Source organism: Antechinus flavipes, chromosome 1 (genome assembly GCF_016432865.1).
Source record: "Antechinus flavipes isolate AdamAnt ecotype Samford, QLD, Australia chromosome 1, AdamAnt_v2, whole genome shotgun sequence".
NCBI lineage: Eukaryota > Metazoa > Chordata > Mammalia > Dasyuromorphia > Dasyuridae > Antechinus > Antechinus flavipes.
Window position 1 is genome coordinate 192,275,604 of NC_067398.1, and position 20,896 is coordinate 192,296,499.

The window sequence follows — 20,896 nt, forward strand, 5'->3', positions numbered from 1 at the left end:
ACAGAACAAAATGTGAAACATAACAAAATTGACAGAACTGGAGAACAGATGAAGAAAATATAAGAATAATTAGACTGTCAGAAAGTTGTAAAAACCTTGACACAATAATGCACGAAATAATCCAATAGAAAAAAATCTACCCATCATCACCTCAAAGAGATCCTGTGTGGAAAACATACAGGAATATTATTACCAAATTTTGAAACCCCTAGATCAAAGAGAAAATTTTGCAGGAAACGAAAAAAAATGTGAAAAAATTTTAAGTCCCAGTTTTATGCCAGAAAAAAAAAAAAAGAAAGAAAAGAAACTACTAAATGAGCAAATATAATTAAATAAATAATTGATTTAAAAGCTTAGATCTTTCTTCTTTTTTTTTGTACCTGAAATGTTTTTGTTTATTGATGATTGCTACACACAGTAAAGTATTATAGTAAACTGAAGAATGGCTCTCTTCCAGAAGCCTCTAAAATGTCCTAGAATTTGATGGAATGACCACAATATCATCTTCACTTTAAACTGGAATCATCAGGAAAGGCATTACAAAAGAAGCAACAAATGAGCTGGAGTCGAGATGAATAGAATGTAGACAGAAGTTGGGAAAGTATTTTATAGTCATGATTAAAAAAAAAAAAAAAACCTAACATACTATACCTAAATAGCTCTTATTGTACATAAAGTCATAAAAATAAGCTACCTTTGGCCGACTTTGGGGAACTGAATTTTTGCAGCCAGCAATGCAGGGAGAAAAATACTGGATACCATCTCTTCCACAGACAGGATAGTAAAATGAATCCAGGCAGTTGCAGTTAGCATTACAAGGGGCCGTCAAGTTTCCCAACATTCCTGTCCTGTAAGAAACAAATTAATATAACCAAGAGTCTATTTATAACAACTAATGAACAGTTAAAAATTAATCTTTCATTCTAGCAATGGGTTCATTATTTAACAATCAGGCTTACAGGACTTCGTGCTAAATAATGGATGAACTGGCATGAATCTTATCAAAGGGAGCTCAATATTTATGCTTTTACTCAGATAATGATATTTTGTACATATAATGAAAGGCTTTATATCATATAACTAATCTATTCCTAGACATTAGATGGGTCTATTAATAAAACAACAACACACATCTATCAAGTATCTTTTATGTGCTATACATTTTTAGGCACACAAATTATATAAAGACAAATCTTTGTTGTAAAATAACATATTACTGGGAAAAGCAGAGAAAAGCTATCAGTGTTTAATCTGATCTTCTAATATATCAGCTCAATGTATTTTTTTGTGGGCTAGGCCATTATTGAAATCAAGAAGCCAATGATTTCGGTATATCTAATTCATTACCATACAGAAGTGCTTAGAAAGTTTTTAATAAGAAAAATGATGAGAAAAAAAAAAGTAGGAATAGGAGGGAATTCAAAAACTAAAACTATAACATAATTGTATTCAATTAATATAATTTATCATACAGGCTTTAGAAATACTATTGGCCTTGAAGTCAAAGATCTAAATTCAATAATTTCATCCATGGGCAAATCACTTAACTTCTAAGGACACGCTGATTACAACAACTACTTTGAAGGATTAAGAACGAGATAATTTACACAAAGTGGTAACAGTCAAGCTAGATAACATAGATTCTTCTAAAAGTTTTAGATATCCATTCATAAAAGCTTCAGAAAGAAAAATGAAACATTTCTACAAAATTCAGTAGCTGGCTCACTAGCCATGTGAGAAATTCAGAGTGATATGAGAAGTTAAGTGATGAAGGTTGAAGATATCAACCAATTAATATTTATTAAGTGCTTAATATGTGCTAGGCACTGTATAAAATGATGTGGATTTAAAAAAAAAAATGGCAAAAGCTCTTGCCAGTCAAGGAGCTTACAATCGAATGGAGCAGCTTAGATTTAAAGCTGGAGGAGACTTAAGACATCACCAACAGATAAGCCAGCAAATAGCTCACTTCTATCTATCTATGAATTATTATGGTACTAACACACTTGTCTACTGCACAAAAAGAAGTTGCACTAAAAAGTGAATGTGTATTAGGATATATACTAATAACTAGAATTTTCTCAAATTCATAAAAAACTTTTTTTATTTACTAAGTATCTACAACACACCTAGCACATAATATACTTCCAAATGAACGTCAAAATAAGAAATGGTCTCTACCTTAAACAAATTTATAATCTAGCTTATTCGTAAATCATGCACTACAAAAATAACCAATTTCTATTACTCAAATGGATCTGTGAGGAAGAACATGAATAGGATTCTGAATGAACCTTCTCTAATGAACTAATCAGAAAATGTAGAAAAAAGATACACAAGGTGATTAGTCAGTGATGGGTTGAGATATGCTTTGTTGGCAAAGATGCCACCCAAATTTATGAGATCACAAATCCATTTGGGTTTTGGTAGTTGGCCTTAAGAAAAGACTGTCCCTGGTCCAAGCCTTTGTTCACTAAGTCAATTAGGTCTCAGGGATGAATTCAGTATCCTTTAATAAAAAGTAGCTTATACATCAGGTATGGCTCCAGCCACAAAAGGCATTTGGAAAAACAAAAATGAGAGCATAATTTATTTGGGAAAGGACTCCCTCTTTAACAAGAATTGCAGATAACACTGGAAAGCAGTTTGGCAAAAAGTACATTAAGACCAAATCTTAGATCACCTATCACATAAGCTAAAAATGGATGAGAAGAGAATATGAACATCATGTCATTTTTTAAAATTAGTAAAAAATGGGGAAGTACCTTTTAAAGATATCATTATAATAGTTTTTAATAAAACAAGTAATAATGAATATAAAAATGACAAAATAAACAATTTCAGTGCCACCTAGTCATTCTAAGACGTGGAGGAGGGAATACATTCTAAGCATGCAGTTAGAAAATAGAATGCTATCTACAGGATCCATAAAGTGACATAATCTGGCTGGACTAGAGAATGCACAATAAACCTGGAAAGACAAACTAGTGTCAAGTGGTGACTTTGGAAGCCAAAAATGAGGTCACATTTTATCATACAGGCAATTTGGAGTCACTTTGTATGATTGTCAGGGACTGATATAATTAGACCTAACTGATATAGTTAGTCCTAGAATCTCAGTTTGGAAGGTTGGTGTCAGAGAAATCAATTAAGAAGTTATTCTAATAATGTAAAGGAACCTAAAGTAGAGTGATGGACATAGGGATGGAGAGAAGGAAAAGATTTTGAGATATGCCATATAAGTAGAATTGGAGGCTAGGCAATTGCTAAATAATAGAGGAAAGGAGTGGTCAAAGAGAAGGAAGATTAGAAAATGATTATTGAATTTATTCTGTCACAAAATATGTTGGGAGAGGACTGGGATTAAGCTGTTTTTAAAAACTAAAAGCCAAGTAGATTATTCTCATAGAGTATTCAATTCCACTTTAAAAAATGAACTGGTAAAAGAGAATCAACGATCAGTGTATATATAATAGGACTTGCTTCATCTCAGTTTCTCTCTTTGCCAGTATTCAGCATACCCAGTGGAGAATTATTTATTTATTTGTTTGTTTGTTTGGATTTCCTGCTGTGGTGATTTGTCCAGTCTTCTCCAGTTAGAGAACTAGGAAAAATCCATACTTCAATGACTTATGCAGGTCATAGAGTTGGCTTTGGTCTGTAGGTTCTCAAAAGCTATGTAACGTAAATGTAATTATCCACTTGCCCAAATATAATTCAATTGCAAAGATTAATCTGTGAAAAGAAATTCTAGCCTAACTAAAACAGAGCAGAGTTAATCATCAAAATTTTGTCATAGAAATATTAAAGGAAATGTGATCTCCTTTGTCAAAGAGAGAATCACCATGTTGTAATTATAAATTCTTGAAGTGTCAAATAAGAAAATACCTCCAACTTTCTAAAGGATACATTGGGAGAAATGCAAATTGATATAGAACAGTTTGAATTTAACAACAACTTTCTCTAAGAATAATTCCTTGTAAAGGATTTCTCCTCTTTTGAGAGGAACAAAATGAACAAAAAAAATTAAATGATACTTACCCATTATATGCTTCAGAGACACCAGCAAATGGCTCATTTCCACATTTAGCAAAAATAAATATAAAACTCAATAGAAGGGCCATTGCTGCCATCAACAGTGAAAACTTCATGATATTTTTGCAAGCCATTTTGAATTTAGACACAATGATACCACCCAAAATTTGCCCCAGTGCTGCTCCTGGAATTAAAACAACTCCTGCAGATAAATATGATATCAATAGTTAGAAAAGAAAACACTAATATACTAAATAATTAATGCTAATAACTGGGAAATATCAAAACAATTTGAAAATATGTCCTAATATGCCAAAGCATTCAAAGAATAGGAATTTACTTATGCATAGTCTGTATAATAGTTTATGTTGCTGCTGTTGCTGTTTATGTTATGAAAGTTCAGATAAAAGTACATAATTTTTCCATATATATTGTGGGCCTAAAAAATATAGCGTCTAATGATCAGACACTTTTATTTATGGTAGGCTCTTCTTGTCCTAGAAAAGCTATGTACGTGACTTTAATCTGTATAATCTATAAAGTGTCAAGACTCATATACTTAAAAGTTCTACCACCTATATAACAAAAAGAAAAATCAACTCACTGACATTATTTAGAAAAGTAAATAAAGAATAAGGAAGAAACAGTACCTCCCAGTGTAGCTGCAAAGCTGGATGACAATCCAAATTGATTTTCTATAAATTTAGGCAAAAATGTAGCAAAGCCAGTAGTAATTAAAGCTTCTGTACTAGTAGATAGAGCTAAACAAAGAAATACAGGATTTTTCAGCAAAATCTAAAGAAAAAAAGTAAAAATTAGACTGTAATAAAAGAAAGCATTGCAATAAACAGAAACCTTTAAAAAGTAGCACTGTAAAATGGCAGTTCTAAACAAGCATATGCTAACAAATTCATGAAAATTAAGATTAATCCTCTTGCTTTAAACACAAATATATACAACCAAATAACCAATTTTTTGTGCACTCATACAAGTGATCTAGACTGAATTTCTTGAAGACTCATCAGGTCACAGAGCTTAGAATGAAGTATCTAAGGCCACATGTGAACTCAGGTCTTCCTGAGTCTTTCTGACTACAGGCCCAGTGCTCTATCCACCATACCACCTAGCTGCCCCTACATGGAACCCTTAATGCAATTCCATGCCATCAACTGTAGGAGATTGCCCCATTCTCTTTTTTCTCTTTGAAAAAAAATTTTTTTAAACCTCACTTAATTCTATTTCCCTCCACAAATGATCTTCCCCTATCTCTCCTCCCTTTTCTGGTTAAATTTCTGGAGAAAGCCTCCTCTTCTCCTACTTGCTTCTAAACACTCTACAATCTGGCTTCCAACTTCAGCATTCAGTTGAAACTATTCTTTCCAAAGTTATCAATGATCTCTTATTTGCCAAATCTCCTTTTCTCAATCTCATCCTTCTTGACCTCTGTGCCCCCATTTGTCCTTGTTGATCACTTTTTGCTCCAGGATACCCTTTTTTATCTCTAGGTTTTCATGACCCTGTTGCTGTCTTGGTTTTTCCTCCAATGGATTTGAACCCTCCAGATGATACAACAGATACAACACCGAGCCATTAGACAGGAAGATAAGCTCAAGTCTGGCCCCAGACATTTCCTAGCTGTGTGACCCTGAGCAAATCAATAAACCTCTATTGCCTCAGTTTGCTCTCTCTCATTTCATCAATCAAGTTGATATACTTAAACCAGCTGCCAATCATAATTGGAATATTCTCTCTCCTCACTTCTGCCACAACTTCTTTTAAGACTCAACTCAATAGATGCCCATCAGTTAGAGAATGGCTGAATAAGTTATAGTACCTAGATGTAATAGAATTTTTTTCCTCATTTTTACCCTTTTCATCTGATTTTTCTTGCAAAGCACGACAAATTTGGAAATATATTTAGAAGAATTGTACATGTTTAATCTGTCTTGGATTACTCACTATCTAGAGTTGAGGGTAAGTAAGGAGGGAAGAAGAAAAATTTGAAAGATTTTGCAAGGGTAAATGCTGAGAATTACTTTTGCATGTATTTTGAAAAATAAAAGGTTATAATTTTAGAAAAAAAAAGAAAAAGAAATGATGAGCAACCAAGTCATTATTAATCAGAGAAATGCAAATTAAGACAACTCTGAAATACCACTACACACCTGTCAGACTGATTAGAATGACAGGGAAAGATAATGCAGAATGTTGGAGGGGATGTGGGAAAACAAGGACACTAATACATTGTTGGTGGAATTGTGAATATATCCAGCCCTTCTGGAGAGCAATTTGGAACTATGCTCAAAAAGCTATTAAACGGTGCATACTCTTTAATACAGCAGTGCTTCTACTGGGCTTATATCTCAAAGAGATCTTAAACAAGGGAAAGGGATCTGTATGTGCAAGAATGTGGCAGGTCTCTTTGTAGTGGCCAGAAACTGGAAACTGAGTAGATGCCCATCAATTGAAAAATGGCTGAATAAATTGTGGTATGTGAATGTTATGGAATATTATTGTTCAGTAAGAAATGACCAGCAGGAGGATTTCAGAAATGCCTGGAGAGACTTACATGAACTGATGCTGAGTGAAATGAGCAGGTCCAGGAGATCCTTATATATTTCAACAACAATATTATATGATGATCAATTCTGATGGACCTGGCCATCCTTAGCAATGAGATGAACCAAATCAGTTCCAATGGAGCAGTAATGAACTGAACCAGCTACGCCCAGTGAAAGAACTCTGGGAGATGACTAAGAACCATTACATAGAATACCCAATCCCTCTATTTTTGCCTGCCTGCATTTTGGATTTCCTTCACAGGCTAATTATACAATATTTCAGAGTCCGATTCTTTTTGTACAGCAAAATAAAAGTTTGGTCAGGTATACTAATTGTGTATCTAATTTATACTCTAATATATTTAACATCTACTGGTCATCCTGCCATCTAGAGGAGGGGGTGGGGGAAGGAGGGGAAAAATTGGAACAAAAGGTTTAGCAATTGTCAATGCTGTAAAATTACCCATGCATATAACTTGTAATTAAAAAGCTATGAAATGAAAGAAAGAAAGAAAAAAAGAAAGAAAGAAAGAAAAAGAAAGAAAGAAAGAAAGAAAGAAAGAAGAAAGAAAGAAAGAAAGAAAGAAAGAAAGAAAGAAAGAAAGAAAGAAAGAAAGAAAGAAAGAAAGAAAGAAAGAAAGAAAGAAAGAAAGAAAGAAAGAAAGAAAGAAAGAAAGAAAGAAAAGAAGAGAAAAGAAAGGAAAAGAAATGATGAGCAAGCTGATTTCAGAAAAGCCTGGAAAGACTTGCATGAACTGATGATGCTAAGTAAAGTGAGCAGAAGAGAATATTGTACACAGTAACAAGATGATTATATGAGGATCAACTGTGGTGGACTTGGCTCTTTCTCAACAGTGGAGTGATTCATGGCAATTCCAATAAACTTGTGATGGAAAGTACCACCCACAACCAGAGAAAGAATTATGGAGATGAATATGAATTGAAGCATAGTATTTTCACCTTTTTATTGTTGCTCTTCTTTCTTTGCTTGGCCGTTTTATTCTTTCTTGTATTTTTTTTACTTTTTGATCTGATTTTTTTTATGCAACATGAAAATGTGTAAATATGTTTAGAAGAATTGCACATGTTTAACTTGTATCTAATTGTTTGCTGTCTTGGGAAGGGGAGAGGGGAAAAGAAAGGTAGAAAAAATTGAAAGACCAAGTTTTGCAAAGGTGAATGTTGAAAACTATCTTTGCAAGTATTTGAAAAAATAAAATACTATTAAGAACAAAACAAAACAAAAAAGGCAGTTTAAATGCCACCTTGTGAAAAAATACTTTCTTGGTACCTTCTTTTCCCTCAAGCATTAGTGTTTCTTCTGAAAGTACTTTCCATTTACATGACATATACTATGCATGTATATAGTCCTGTCATGTTTTCTCTTCTCCACTAGAATACTCTCCACTTTAAGAGCAAAGAACCTTTCAAGAAGTTAGCATTGTGTCTGGCACATAATCAGTATTTAATAAATAAGCTTGTTGACTATTTCCTCCAATACATTTCATTCAAACATTTGCAAAAATAATCTTTTTAAGGTACAAATATGACCATGTCATTACTCTATTCCAAAACCTACATTCTTTTCTTTATATTTCCATACCTGGATGGATACATGTTCTCACTAATGTGGTTACTTTTCCATTCATATCCTGTCCATATTTTTACATAAATTTTCCATTACAAATGACCTGGAGATCTTTCTCTAGTTCAGGGGTCCTCAACCTATAGCCTGCAGGCCAGATGCTGAGAACGTTTATGCGGCCCACCGGATTATGGCAAAATGAGACCAGAAGTGACATTCGACCTAAAATCGTGTTAGCAACGCACACTACCGGCACTGGACTGAGGCAGTGGAGGCAGAGTGTGAGGTGATACCGAGGCGAGGTGAGTTCCAGGCTGGGGTGTGGGGTGTGGGGTGGGGAGAGATGCAGAAGATGGAGAACTGACAGCCCGCAGCCTTGTACAGTAATGGCAGCCACCACAACAGACAGGCACGGGGGATGTACAGTGCATGCTACGCATGTCACAGCCGCTGCAGAAGGGAGTCACTGCAGCAGTGAAGGTGGGAAGCGGGAGCAAGAGAGAGAGTGCAGGAAACAGAGGCATCACAGCACAGAGGCAGCTTGGAGGAAGTTGGGCATTGCAGTCTGTATGTCTCTGTGTGGGCAAAGTTATTGCTGGTATATTGTTTTTGTAGCGCTGTATATATATAAAGTTATTGCTGGTATATTGTTTTTGTAGCGCTGAACAGTGGACTTATGATTACTTTTTCATGCAGTACAAGGAAAGAGCTGGTATATCATGTCTGATATACCAGAATACAGTGTCTGTGTTCAAAGAAAATAATTTGTGTCGACACTATGAAACTCAACATAAAGATAAATATGATTGTTTGGTTGAAGAAGTGAGAACAAAGTGAAAAATACATTGACAACTCAGCAAAATACTTTTGTGAAGCAGAAGCAGCTAAATATTTCATCACTGAAAGTTTTCAAGTTGCCAAGCTAATAGCACACACTGGCAGACCATTTGTGGAGGGATAATTTGTTAAAGAATGCCTTCTTTCTGTTGCCAAAGAGATGTGTCCAAAGAAGGCCGATTTATTTAGTACAGTGAGTCTTTCAGGACCTACAATTACACGGAGGATTGAAGAAATGGGAGACAATCTACATCAGCATTTGCAAAACCCATAAAAAAAATTTCATATTTTTCCTTGGCACTCGACGAAAGCAATGATGTTTGTGATTCTGCACAACTTCTAATTTTTATTTGTGGAATGAATGATTATTTTGAAGTCATAGAAGAGCTTGCTGCACTACAAAGCATCAATGGAACAACTACAGGAGAGGATATCTATGAAAAGGTTTGCCAAACTATGAATGGTTTGGAGCTGGACTGAACTAAACTAGCCAGCGTGACAACTGATGGTGCTTCTAGCATGGAGGGGTCTAAGAAAGGAGTAATTGCTCACATTAACCAAGAGATGGACAAACATAACCATTCTCATCCAATAGCCATACACTGCCTCATCCACCAACAAGCGCTGTGTAGTAAATCACTGAAGTGGGACTCTATGAAAATTGTGGTATCTTGTGTTAACTTCATTAGAGCTAATGCACTAAATCACAGACAATTTCAGGAATTTCTGTCTGAGCTAAATGTTGAGTATGAAGATGTTCTGTATCACACAGAAGTCCATTGGCTGAGTCAAGGGAGAGTTCTGAAACGTTTCTATGACTTACTTCCACAGATTACAACTTTTTTGTTTTCAAAAAACAAAGAAGTGCCAGAGCTCAATGATGCAGAATGGAAATGGCACCTTGCCTTTCTGACAGATCAACAATTTCAATATGCAACTTCCAGGAAAGGGGAAGCCCATCTGTGATATGCAATCACATGTCAAAGCATTTGAAGTAAAATTAGGACTCCTCATCAAACAAGTGAAGGAGGAAAACTGCTGCCATCTCCCCACAACTCAAAATCTGTTAGCGGAAAAACCGCTGATTGCATTTCCAAACTAAACATGTGTGGATTCACTGGAAAAATTGCAAAAGGAGTACCAATTTAGATTTAAAGAGCTTCATCTCTATGAACAGGACATACAGCTTTTCCGTAACCCATTTTCTATTGACATTGAAAATGTGGATACAATTTACCAAATGGAACTGGCTGAACTGCAGAATTGTGACTCTCTGACAGACGCATTCAAGTCAAGCAGCCTTCATAATTTCTATGCATCTCTCCCCTCTGAGACATATCCTTATCTCAGGAACCATGCACTCAAAATGGCAACCATCTTTGGCAGCACTTATTTCTATGAACTGACTTTTTCTAGAATGAAACATTTGAAATCTCCAACCAGATCAAGACTAACGGAGGCACACTTACATTACTTGTTACGACTAGCAGTGACAAATATGGAACCATACATTGACCATCTCATTAGCCAAAAGCAGGGCCATAGTTCCCATTGAAATACTGGTAAGTTTGTTGATTTTGTATTTTAAATATTGTATTTGTTCCCATTTTGTTTCTTCACTTCAAAATAAGATATATGCAGCATGCATAGGAATTTGTTCATAGTTTTTGTTTTTACTATAGTCCATCTCTCCAACAGTCTAAGGGACAGTGAACTGGTCCCCTATTTAAAAAGTTTGAGGACCCCTGCTCTAGTTCATTAATTCATGAATTTCAATGCAAAATTCTGCATGTCCATCTTTTATAACTTAATTCATCCTATGTAACTAAGCTTTTTTTTTTTTTTTTTCTTGATAATGCCATCCCTGGTAAAAATGCTGCAGCTTACTTAATTTTTTTTTTTTTTGCTTTACTTCCTTATCTTATTTGCAATTTTGATTTTTCACACTCTGTCTCCGCTGCCTCAGCCCAGATTTTTCAAAAACCATGACACAGGAATAACAACTCCTTTCTATATAGTTTAGAAAGCACTTTCCTCCCAACAGCTTTGTTAAGGTGAGACAAGTAATTTTTTTCTGATTACTTCTGCTCTACTAATGGAATCAACTTGGGGAATTTCCAGTATTGAAGCTTCTAATGATGTACATAGATTTTTTTATAATAGGAGACAAGTTACCAATCTACAGAGATACAGCCACATCAGTTACAAACTCATGCATATAACCTATGTGTAAGCGTATATACACATTCACACATACACACAGTGTGTATGCATATATGTGTATGTGTGAAAGAGAAAGAGAGGAAGAGAGACAGAGACAGAGAGAGACACAGAGAGACAGAGACAGAGGTAACTACTCCAAATGGACACTCAATTGGGCCAGAACAGTTTGCAAAGTTCTTTTAGAGAAGATAAATTATGTAAATTTTCAGTTTACCTTAAGAGCAGCTGGAAAATCCTTAATGCTTTTCCCAAAATTCTTGTCTGCAGTTTGTGTGGCATTTTCATTATGATGGGCCTGAGAAATTTTTCCAGCCTGTGTTTCTGCTGTGCCTGCATAATCAGAAATGTATTTTTGTACTATATATATGAATGGCATGTAACTTTATTCTTTTTTGCACATCATTTAGTTTAAAATAATATATCTTATAACAAATGATTTTCTATGAAGTGATCAGATAATTTGGAATAATCCATAGTTCCAACCAAATAAGTGGTATGTATCATCTAGGTATTTTGTTGCTCACTCACATCTGACTTTTCATGATCCCATTTGGAATTTTCTTGGCGAAGATGATGAAGTAGTAGTTTGCCATTATCTTCTCCAACTCATTTTACAGATGAAAAAACTGAGGCAAACATGACCTACTAGGAGATGGCCTTTCAAATTACCATCTATGACACTTTCAGACTAATGAACATCTGAGCAAAGAGTCATAGATCTAAAGCTGAAAGTCATACAGCCCAATCCTGTTAGTTGAGACAAGAAAACTGTCCCCAGAATTAGTTAAAAGACTTGCCCAATATAACACAAATGTGAAATTAGAGAATCATATGGAATTCTCATCATCCCATATGTACTCAGTCTTAATTCCTCTTTTCTTAATATTCTTTTTTTTTTTCAAATATCTTTTCCTCTCCTTTTAAATGTATCTACAGAAGAATATACAATTTCAACAGTTTTTACCTTTCCTTTTTGAATTCCAATCCTGGATTTGGAAAATCCAGATATGTAGCAACCTAGCATGTGTACATAACTTGGAACATTTGTTCTCTTGTTACTAATAATGCTGATAAAATTGTTCTAAGTTGATTTAGTTGTCATGAAATATTAAGCTAGTGAGGAGTAGAACCATAAGAAAATCACTGATCAAAACTTATTAGTGGATTACATAGAAAAAAAATTAGATTGTATGTTTAGATGATATAGATAACATGGAAAAAGTTTTATTTAAAATAGCATAAGTATCAATTACACAAGGTTTGAAGCCTCATAGGAATATAATAATGATATCTCATAGTATCATAGAACAATCAAAATAAAAACACCACTGTGACTTTGGTACCTTGGTATCAATGTTCCTAATGTATATCCTATTGGAATTGATAAGGAAAAGTTTCATTTTTGTCTTTATGTCCCTAATAGCTTAGCACTATATTTATATATACTTTTATATGTACTTAATCCTAATTAGGCATACAAATAGTTCACAGATTATTCTTTCCCCCAGGCTCATGTCCCTCATCCCCACCTTCAAGCAACAATGCTATGTATTTTCCTGACTTCATCCCTTATAGTACATTTCCTAGGCCATTATTAGCTATAAAGAATAGAAACCAACAGAAAATCTCTATAGCAATTTAATGAGTATTCACTGAATCAAGTTGAATTTTTGCATATCGTTTTCCTGATTCCTTCTGGTATATCTCATGGTTTCAGAACAGATTTATGCCCATCAAATGACCTTTTCTTTATATTTGAGAGTCTTACTCCTGGCATCTGCAAAATGCACAAAAATAAACAAAATATGTCAATTGTCCTTAAACTGTAGCTATCCATGTTTTCAAGATTAGTGATTTTTTCATTTATAGAATTCACATGCTTTTACAATTTTGTTGCCTTTCCATTTTCCTTCCAGATAGTCTCCATTTCAAGATATGTATGTCCCATATCTGTTGAACTCTCACTTCTTTAGATTGTTTTTTTTTTTTAATTTAAATGCATAATGGAGAAATTATATAATGGAGAATCAATCAATTGAATTTTTTTTTAATCAAACATGAAAATTCTAATACTTTTTTTTCTGATTTCTTCTCTATGGAATTAATTTCATAAATAATAAAGTTTTCATTAAACATAAAGTTTTCTTATTCCAAATTGTCTTTAGAGTTCAGAGAATACTGTATTTTATCAGGCATTGAGTTAATTTTCTTCTTATAATATCTGTTTTAAAAAGCTTTTTACTGTCATTGAGAAATTATCTTTTCTTGTTTTAGTATTTTTATTATTTTCTGATTTTAGTCTCCTCCATGTTGATTTTTATTCTGAGACTTTTACTTGTGGTGTTCTTGTTCTTCTTTATAATAATAATATAGGATGATGGTTCTCTCTGGGAGAAGGTAGGTTTCTCGGGAGAGGTTTTCTGGAGGCAGCCTTAGTATCAGTTCAAATCAATAGTTACCCCAAATGCAGCTAGCTAGTAAAAATACAAATGTTTATTTCTCCTTCCAAGTCTTGTCTCTTTCCTTGGACCCGGATAGCTAGATTCTTAGAGGCCTATCTCTCTGCTTGGTTCCAAGAGCGCCCTCTGAATGTCTCCAAATCCAAAGTTTTGTCCTTTGCTTTTGCCTCTGCTTTCTTCAGCCACCAGCCAGCCAAGTAGAAAAATGGAATGGATCTCTCTTGCCTCAGAGAGAGGGCTTCTGGCGTAACTCCGCTGAAATCTGACCAAGAGCCTCTGTCTGTCTCTTATATATGAGAGAGAGGAATTGTGGGATATGAGAGAGAGGGATTATGGGTTTTCTCCCATAGTTCTCTCTGGCCCTAAGAGCTTCAAGGGAGGTGTGAATTCACAAAGTTACACAGTTAACTTTGTGAATCTCCCATACTTGTGAACTCCAATGAGTAAAAGTGTGAACACAAGCCTTGTATTAATTAGTTCTACTTAGTACCTTGTTTCAGGTTCTGGCCCAAAACATCTTCTTGTAAGATCAGATCAATAATCTATCAACTCTAATGAGTTAGCAGTTTGTAAAGATTCCAACATTTACTCTTAATTTTTTTAAAGTTTTGGCCTTTAAAAAAAAAGTCTTCTCTCACTTTCTGGCCCCACCTTTTTTCCAGGTGGATATTCCTGCAAAACTATGTTTTAAAGCTGCATTGGCCTTGTATTGGAGAGCATACAGCTCACAGGCCTAGGTCCCTGTCCTAATGATCCTCAGCAAAGTCAGCCCTGACCTCAGCTGGATAACAGTCTACCTTTCTTCAGCACAGACACAGCTGCCTATGTTGGTTTACAAACCCAATTTCTCCTTCTGCTTGTCTCATGTTGAATAGACTGAAACAGAACTTGGCCCTCAAAAAAGGCTAAGAGAAGAATTTCTGAAGTCTTAGGAGTCCCTAACCTTCAACTTAACCCTATTTGAAAGGCAATACATTTTAATCCCTTTCTACATCACTTAGGCTTTATGTGGCTAGGAAAAGTTGGTATTAAAGTTTGTTAAGGGATGGAGATTTTGCCAAAATCCTCACAGCAGCAGGAGACCTCAATATCTCACCCTCTTCTACTTCACACCTACCTGTGAGCTTTCTAGTTCCTCTGCCTCTGGCAAATGGAGACTGGATGAAGAGTACTAAGTGAGCACTTTAAAAAGTTAAGAGTTCTTGGAAGTGTAGAAAGAAGCCAACGGGAAAAGTACAGACAGCAACTCAACTGAACTCTCTCAACATGTCCCTCCAAGTAACTTTAAAATAATACCTCAATTCAAAGCAATCCTAGTAGACTTTGGGAAATGTCATCTGTATCCAGAAAAAGAACTAAGGAAACAAATGTAAATCAACACATACTATGTTCACTTCTTTTTTTAAAAATGTCTCCCATTTTTTTTTCCTTTTGCTCTGATTTTTCTCTCCCAACATGATTCATAAAGCAATGTGTGTTAAAAATAAACTTTTTTAAAAAGAAGAAAGAAAGAAAATAATAAGTTAAATTTTAGAATGGCAGAACAAGTTGTGGCATATTGTTGGTATGGAGTACTATTGTGCTATAAGAAATGATGAGGGGGATGGTTTAAGGAAAACAAAAACAAAAAACATGGCAAGACCTATATGAACTGATGCGAAGTTTAAACCTCGAAATCAATGTGCACAGTAATAGCAATACTGTTTGATGACCAATTGTTTTTTTTGTTTGTTTTTTTTTTTAATTATTATAACATTTTATTGACAAAACATGTGTCTGGGTAATTTTTTACAACATTATCCCTTGCACTCACTTCTGTTCCGACTTTTCCTTCCCTCCACCCCCTCCCCGAGATGGCAAGCAGTTTTACACATGTTAAATATGTTAAAGTATATCTTAGATACAATATATGTGTGGAGAACAGAACAGTTCTCTTATTGCACAGAAAGAATTGGATTCTTTTGGGAAGAAAAACAAAAATGCAAGTAGTCCACATTCATTTCCCAGTGTTCCCTCTCTGGGTGTAGCCAATTCTGTCCATCACTGATCAATTAGATAGTCTCTTTGTCGAAGATATCCACTTTCATCATAATATATCCTCACACAGTATTGTTGTTGAAATGTATAATGATCTCCTGGTTCTGTTCATTTCACTTAGCATGAGTTCATGTAAGTCTTTCTAAGCCTCTCTGTATTCATCCTGCTGGTCATTTCTTACAGAACAATAATATTTCATGACATTCATATACCACAATTTACCCAACCATTCTCCAATTGATGGGCATCCATTCATTTTCCAGTTTCTAGCCACTACAAAAAAAGCTGCCACAAACATTTTGGCACATACAGGTCCCTTTCCCTTCTTTAGTATCTCTTTGGGATATAAACTCAGTAGTAGCCCTGCTGGATCAAAGGGTATGCACAGTTTGATAACTTTTGGGGTATAATTCCAGATTGCTCTCCAGAATGGTCAGATTCGTTCACAACTCCACCAACAATGCTATGATGACCCCATTGTGAAAGATTTGACTACTCTGATCCAAGTGACTACTTGGATCCAATGATCCAAGACAATTTCAAAAGACTTATGATGAAAAAATGCTATCCATATCCAGAGAGAAAACTGATCAACTCTAAGTGAAAACTGAAGTATAACTTTCTGATTTTCTTATTGTTGAGTTTTCTTTTTTTTTTTAATTTTGTTTTGTTTTGATTGTTAACTGGGGGTACAGTAGTAATATGGCTAATATAATTTATGTCATTTTTCTTGCCTTCTTAATAGGAGGGGGAGGGGTGAAAGGAGAATTAAAAAACTCAAAATTTTAAAAGATATGGTTAAAAAATAAACACATTTCTTAAAAATAAAAAAGCATTAGATTTCTTCAATGCCAATTCATAAAAGTTTTTCTTTTTTTGTGTGTGTGTGTGACAAGTTTGTCTTCATCCTACTGTCGATTTAACTGTTTTACATTTAGTGCATCTTTTTTTTTCTCTTTTTTCTTCTTTGGTAGAAAGAGATCAATATGCAACACTGTATTTATATTCACTTCAATTTGTCGAATAGACTTGGGAGGTACAGCTGGAAAAAAAAATGAGGTCTAAAGAGCTGGTTGATAGAGATTTTCAAATGGTTGCTATATCGTGTTCCTTGAATTCCAGGGTCACCCTTCTGCAGAGTGTTAAGAGGGGACTTCCCCTAGCTGAGATCATTTCCTCTTTCCTGGCTTGAACTGAAATTTTTTTCTCACTCTGAATTCAAGAAATCATTTAATCTTATATATTCTGTTTTATTCTAACTTGTAGAACTTCTCTTATTTGTCTTTGCCCTTTTGCAAATATGAACAGGTTTGCTCACTATTTGATATGCATGATGGCTTTTGTATAGATGTTGAGTGGGAAAAGGACAAACTGACCAATGTCAATTAAAGGCTAATTAACCCCCATTTATCAGGTAAGTTGCTTTTTGTTCTGAACCCCTTAACTTCACATTTGTAGTATAGAAGTAATTGAATAGGCAGTATGTAAACCTAATATTCCTCCTGGAGATAAGAGGAACCTTTACCAAAGCTGTCCTGGATTCTGCACCAAAGCTGTCCTGGATTCTGTCTGCTCCTCTCCCCAGCTAAGGTATTGATGTATATGTATAAACTGCTTTCCCACTTTCCATAAAGAATGATCTGATCTTCAAGCCACCCACAGCTAGCATATTTTACTATCCTACCTTTCCATTCATTTACCTTCACCACACATGCACACATTCAGGATACCAAGGTTTCAGCATGGAAGGCAGAATGAACTTTCCATTATGTATAGTAGCTAGTGGGCCAGACTCAAAATCAGGAAGATCAGCATTTCAAATTCTATCTGTGACACATATTGTACAGCTCTGGTCAAGGCACTTAACTTCTCTACACCAGCAATTTTCTAAGTCTGGAAATCATGAGAATCTATATTGACAGGTGTAGTTTCTTCATCCAGAAATCAGAAGATCTACTTCTTATTCTTATATTTAAATAAATATAACAAATCAAGAAAACTTCCCTTAGTTTAATGAACCATCTTTGAGTACTTACCTGGCAAATGCTTTGGAAAGCAAGAAAAAGGTATAATCAAGGACCATGCCAGGAACCAGGACAAAATAAACCCAATCCACCATGCACCCAGCCAGCGAGGATCATCTTCTTTCATAAAAATGCTTTAATGAGGAAAAAAATAATTATTTCTTGTTTCTTATTAGAAAGATAATTAGTGAAAAAAGAGATAATTAGTATAATCAGTTTTACAATATCTTACAGGGTAAAAATACTATGATAAAATTATTCAAAGAGAAAAGGCTAAAACTTTTATTTTAAATGACATTTGTTTTAATGTTCCAAAAATAAAGAGTATAAAGCTCTTTAAATATTGGAATCTCAATGACAGAATTTTATAAAAGTAAAATATCACGAGAGAGATAATATATTGACCTGATTTTCTCCCAATACAGCCTACAAAAAAACTTGTGTTTTATTAAAGGTTCATGACCAATATTATGACTATTCAGGATCAGACTATGTTCACTGAAAGGAATCTTAATTATATATTAAAATCCATGTGAAGATTGAAATCTCCATTAAAATATATCCAATAAGTGGTCATTCAATATCTGTTTGAATACCTCCATAAAAAAAGGAACCCACTATCTCTAAAAGGAGCCAATTCATTTCTGCACATTTATAATTGTTAGCAAATCTGTTTAGAAATCTGATGTAAATTTTGCTCTTTGAAAATTCTATTCATCATTCTTGGTTCTTCCCTTTAATGTCAAACAGAACAAATCCAGGCCCTTCTTCTACAAACAACTCTTCAAATGTGAAAAATTTGCTATCATATCCCCACTGCCTTTTCTTCTACAGGCTAAAAACATCCATTCCTTCAATCATTCCTCATCTGACCTGGGATCAAGGCCCTTCATTATTCTGGTTTTGCTCTTCTGAACACTCTCTGCTTATCAAAGTGTTTCTTTAACCAAGACACCTGAAGCAAACATAATAAGACAGATGAGGGCAGAGTAAAGCGGGACCATTACCCACCTCTTTATATCTGGAAACTGTGCCTTTCTTAATACAGTCCAAGATCACATTTAATTTTCATGATAGCCATATCAAACTATTCACTTTTATTGGGCTTTAGTCCACTAAAAGACTAAAAAGATCTTTTTATCAATAACTATTGTCTATCCTTCCCAGCCTTGGGTCACATACAAATTTGTAACAAGTTTAAGAATGAGAAAATGGAAAAGGAAAGGGAAATGAAAAATCTGGAAGGGAAAGATTTCTTCTCAAATAATTATTAGTGAAGACAAAGAGGCATTTCATCACCATATTACAATGAAGTGACAAATCTGTGATCTGATCTATGTAAGCATCCTTTCTCATGATCCAAATCATAACTTTCCTATGCCTTCTCATCTTGAGTGACATCTCCATGTGTTCCTATAAATGCTTTATTTATATAAGAGGCTTCTTGACATTAAATGAATACTGGTAATATATATAAGCTATCCATCGCTTATTTCTAATTCTTGCTAAATTACCTGCCCACCTCTTTTCTCATAATACATCTCTCAAATGATATTCACAGATCATCCTGCAACCTCATTAATAGTAAATGTAATACTTCTAACCCCAGAAATGTACCACTCCATTTCCTTTTGAATAATCTATAATGTTAATTCATTAGACACTATATTCTATGACTCATAGTTAGAACAATAGCAAAAAAAAAAAATTTAATGATGTAATATGGGCTTTATTTTCAGGGGAAAAAAATTTGAGTCATTAAACTATCAATCTAACACATCAATCATAGTAACAAGAGAAGAATATTGATCCAAGAAGGGAGGCTCAAAAGTATTGGGGAAACTGATAAAAAGAGAAAGCAGTGTAATGGAAGTGAAGAGCGTATCCAATAGAAAGGGGACACTAGATGATAATGTCAAGAGTTACACAGAAGTCAAATACAACAAGACTAAGAAAAGATTTTATCAGTAAAGCAGCCATGAATACTTAGAGTAGAAGAAAGATTGAAAGAAATTGAAAAATAAATGGGAAATTTTGAAATTGAAACAACGAATATAGAAAACCCTTTTGAGAAGAAGGGCTAAATCAGAAACACATATTAAAAACTGGAGATATTGTGAAAAGAATAGCACACTAATGGATGAGACCTGAATAACATGCTAGTTGATGTTAGTCTGAAATAAGTCCAAATATTCTGGAAAACAAGTAGAATTCACAAAATTTGCTAATCCATACATACATATCCTTTAATCTAGTGGCACCACTACTTGTATATGTAATTTGTCAAAAACAGAGAGAAAGGTCACATTTATACAGAAGTATAAAAGTAAAGCAGTACTTTGGGAATGGCAAAAGCCTGGAAACAAAATGGTTGTCCATTGCTTGGGCATAATAAATATTAATGCAACATAAAAAATCACAAATATGGAGAATTTAGGAAAGCTTGATAAAGTAAGTAGAACCAGGAGAATAATTTACACAGAGTCCACAATAATGTAAAGGAAATATTAAAAGATGTGGCAGTAACCCTAAGGCACCTGGCTGTCAGATAACATCCTGTTGGTCCGTAAAAACAAAGTTTCAAAGACAATAATGAGGTGCATACCAGACCACTCTTCAATTCTACCTCTAAGCCATAAAATAAGCATTATCAGTGACATCAGCATCTGATCTCTTTTTACCATAAATTTATCTTCTTGCTCCTGGTAGTTAGCTAAATTTTTTTGGAGCTTAGCCCGCTTCAATTGTTATAATAGACTTTGCCCCCTTGGGGATTGGTTCAAGCCTGCAACTTCTTTTGAGACACCTCGTGACACTGGTCTGAAACTCCAATATTTGAGGGTCTCCTTTGAACCACAACATTTTTATCAAGGCAGTGATTAAGTGTGATTTAAGACTTCGGTCAATAAAGCAATTTTTGAGCTTTTTCTCAGATATTGCCAATAAATTTGTTTTAGTTTATGTGAGAAAGTTTTACGTAAAAAAGGAATTATTGAGAAGTAAAAGTGTTTTTTAAAAAGCCGCAATTTTTTTTACTTTTAAGTAGCAACTTGAGGATAAAATTGCAAAGGGTCTTGTGAGATTTTTTTGTTGTGTTTGTTTTAAAGGGTGGAAGAGAACCTGGAATGTTTGTAA

At 34.4% G+C, this 20,896-nt stretch overlaps 1 protein-coding gene across 1 annotated transcript in view; it reads right to left on the reverse strand.

The window, feature by feature from the left end:
* LOC127560051 (solute carrier organic anion transporter family member 4C1-like) overlaps positions 1-20,896 on the reverse strand; it is an 88,953-nt gene that overhangs the window by 19,654 nt on the left and 48,403 nt on the right. The window contains exons 5-9 of the mRNA XM_051994294.1: positions 17,774-17,895; positions 11,456-11,571; positions 4,686-4,830; positions 4,042-4,237; positions 695-848 (exon numbers count right to left, since the gene is read on the reverse strand). Of these exons, the coding sequence (XP_051850254.1) occupies positions 695-848; positions 4,042-4,237; positions 4,686-4,830; positions 11,456-11,571; positions 17,774-17,895 (733 nt within the window). The remainder of the gene's footprint in view (positions 1-694; positions 849-4,041; positions 4,238-4,685; positions 4,831-11,455; positions 11,572-17,773; positions 17,896-20,896) is intronic.